Source organism: Nicotiana sylvestris, chromosome 2 (assembly GCF_000393655.2).
Source record: "Nicotiana sylvestris chromosome 2, ASM39365v2, whole genome shotgun sequence".
Lineage (NCBI taxonomy): Eukaryota > Viridiplantae > Streptophyta > Magnoliopsida > Solanales > Solanaceae > Nicotiana > Nicotiana sylvestris.
This window is the reverse complement of record NC_091058.1, coordinates 109,635,612-109,638,520: the sequence shown is the minus strand read 5'-3', so window position 1 is coordinate 109,638,520 and position 2,909 is coordinate 109,635,612. Positions and strand designations below refer to the sequence as shown.

Sequence of the window (2,909 nt, the reverse complement as noted above, 5' to 3'; positions counted from 1 at the left end):
CTTCCTGAAGAGCCTCTTCTCCAGATATCTATTTGGTTCAGAAAATAGCGACAAATATCTAATAATCTGGAGAAAGCAACCACTATCATTTAATGCTTAATACCTTTTGAAATGTTTGAATCGGAATTTATTTAACACAAAAACACTAAGGGTGTAATCACAGGTAAAGCTGGTATTACAAGGGAGTCAAGTACTCAATATTATGAGGAAGTAACAAATTGTTCATGCCTCTTCATCATTTTCAAAGATGATAGGTGATCCCTCTCTCATTGCATGACTGTCTTTCTTAAATATAGAAACTAACTAAGTAGCAGCTTTCTCAAAATATTAACTTCTCCATACTGCCTTCTTTGTAATAGCCTCTTACAATGGTATTAAACAACACCTCAATAGGAGTAAGCCCATTTTTCCCTTAACTTTCAAGATCTTTTCAGCCTTATCCGTCACTATCATTTCCCCTAGAAACATTTTGATTCATGCCACATATATTAATGAAGGTACGAGTCATACTTTTTTCTAAACCACAAGTTGCCACGTAAGGTTATTCAACCTTATCCAAAGATTTTTAATTAATCTCCCACTAAATTTTTTTAATTGCCCAATTATTCACATAATTAAAAATTATCTCAAATTACTTAAAATTTTACTTATTTTTAATATACTTTATACATCATACTATAATATACTTTACTATCATGGTTATGTGGTGCCATATATAATAAATACATACATTATTATTTTATTAAAATATCTATGTAAAAATATATATATTTTCTCAACATTCTAATTTTCCTAATCTCATATAAAGAGTACAAATTTTTCGTACGTTTTTTTTTTAAATGGTAAAAAGATAACCTTCTTTTCTTATGAGAAAATAATTCATATCTTTACAATAAAGAAAATCTTATAAACTTTCTCATATTAGTTGTATAATTTAAACATATTCGAAAGTAGTAATATTAATAACTATATGAAGTCATATTTTTTTCAAACCATTTTTTTCTTCAATAAATATTCCACTCAAAATAAACATCATATCAAAATGTAAATATATATAACGGTATCAAGGTTGTTAAACGTACGGGGTGTAACAATGGACAACTCGAAAATTGACGTATTACTTCTGTGCCTATACCATATACCTCATATCAAGAATGGATCCTCTGAAGTACATTTTTCAGAAGCCTATGCCTACCGGAAAGTTAGCCAAATGGCAAATATTGTTAAATGAGTTCGATATCATCTATGTAACTCAGAAGGCAGTCAAAGGACAAGCATTGCAAGATCATCTTGTTGAAAATCCTGTGGGAGGAGAATACGAACCACTAAAAATATATTTTCCTGATGAAGAAGTGTCATTCGTAGGAGAGGACATTGTTGAAGCCTACGACGATTGGAGAATGTTCTTCAACGGAGCCGTAAGCTTCAAAGGAATGGGTATTGGAGCGGTCTTGGCGTCAGAGACAGGTTAACATTATCCGGTATCCGCAAAGCTTAGGTTCCCATGCAATAACAACATGGCCGAATATGAGGCTTGCTTCATGGGGCTCAATTTGGTCATCGGAATGAACATACAAGAGTTGCTGGTAATTGGTGATTCAGATCTTCTGGTACATCAAGTTGAGGAAGAATGGGCTACGAAAAATACCAAGATACTACCATACCTGTATCGTGTGCAAGAACTAATGAAGATGTTCACAAAGATAGAATTCAAACATGTTCCCAGAATTCAGAATGAATTTGAAGACGCACTTGCCACCTTGTCATCAATGATACAACATCCAGACAAGAATTTCATCGATCCCATTTCGGTGAGGATCCATAATCAGCCGGTATACTGTGCTCATGTTGAAGAAAAAACGGACAGAAAGCCTTGGTTCCATGACATCAAAGAGTACTTGGCAAAAAGAGAATACCCGGAGCATACAAACCATACTAAGAAACGCACACTTCGGAGGTTGTCCAATCATTTCTTCCCAAGCGCAGGATCCCTGTATAGAACAACTCCTGATCTGGGACTGTTAAGGTATGTTGACGCAAAAGAGGCTTCCAAATTACTCGAGGAGATACATGCCGGAACTTGCGGGCCTACATATGAACGACTTTGTCTTGGCCAAAAAGATACTCAGGGCGGATACTTTTGGATGACCATGGAGACAGATTGCATACGGTATGTCCAGAAATACTACCAATGCCAGATACATGTAGACATGATATGAGTGCCGCCAAACAAGCTTAATGCAACAAACTCACCTTGGCCTTTCGCTGCCTAGGGAATGGATGTTATCGGCCCAATTGAACCCACCGCTTATAACGGGCACAAGTTCATTTTAGTGGAAATTGACTATTTACTAAATGGGTTGAAACTGTATCTTACAAAGCTGTAACCATGAAAGTCGTCGCAGATTTTGTCAGGGATCGTATTGTTTGTTGATTTGGGATTCCCGAGTGCATCATCACTAATAATGCCAAGCCATGTGTGAAACCTTCAAAATCAAGCACAAAAATTTCACATCATACATGCCTCAAATAAACGGAGCAGTGGAGGCTGCCAACAAGAATATCAAGAAGATACTAAGGAAAATGGTAGAAAATCACAAGAAATGGCACGAGAAGTTACCATTCACCTTATTGGGATACCGTACCACAGTATGCACATCAACCAGGGCAACTCCCTATCTGTTGGTTTATGGTACCGAAGCTGTCATTCCCGCCGAGGTAGAAATTCCTTCTTTAAGGATCATACAACAGGCCAAACTCAGTGATGCAGAATGGATAAGGAGCCGCTATGAGCAACTAGCCCTCATAGACAGAAAGAGGATGAATGCAGTATGTCACGGTCAACTTTATCAGAATAGAATGTCCAAAGCTTTCAACAAAAGGGTCAAACCAAGACAGTTCACACCGGG

The 2,909-nt window shown here is 36.7% G+C and overlaps 1 protein-coding gene across 1 annotated transcript; it reads left to right on the top strand.

Moving 5' to 3' along the window:
* The first annotated feature begins 1,517 nt into the window (after positions 1-1,517).
* On the top strand, positions 1,518-2,219 carry LOC138885400 (uncharacterized). The gene has a single exon (XM_070166346.1). The coding sequence runs from the start codon at positions 1,518-1,520 to the stop codon at positions 2,217-2,219; it is 702 nt and encodes a 233-aa protein (XP_070022447.1).
* Positions 2,220-2,909: the final 690 nt, after the last annotated feature.

Excerpts from the sequence above, each read along its gene's own strand:
- LOC138885400 (XM_070166346.1), top strand. The coding sequence starts at position 1,518 with ATGGCCGAATATGAGGCTTGCTTCATGGGGCTCAATTTGGTCATCGGA.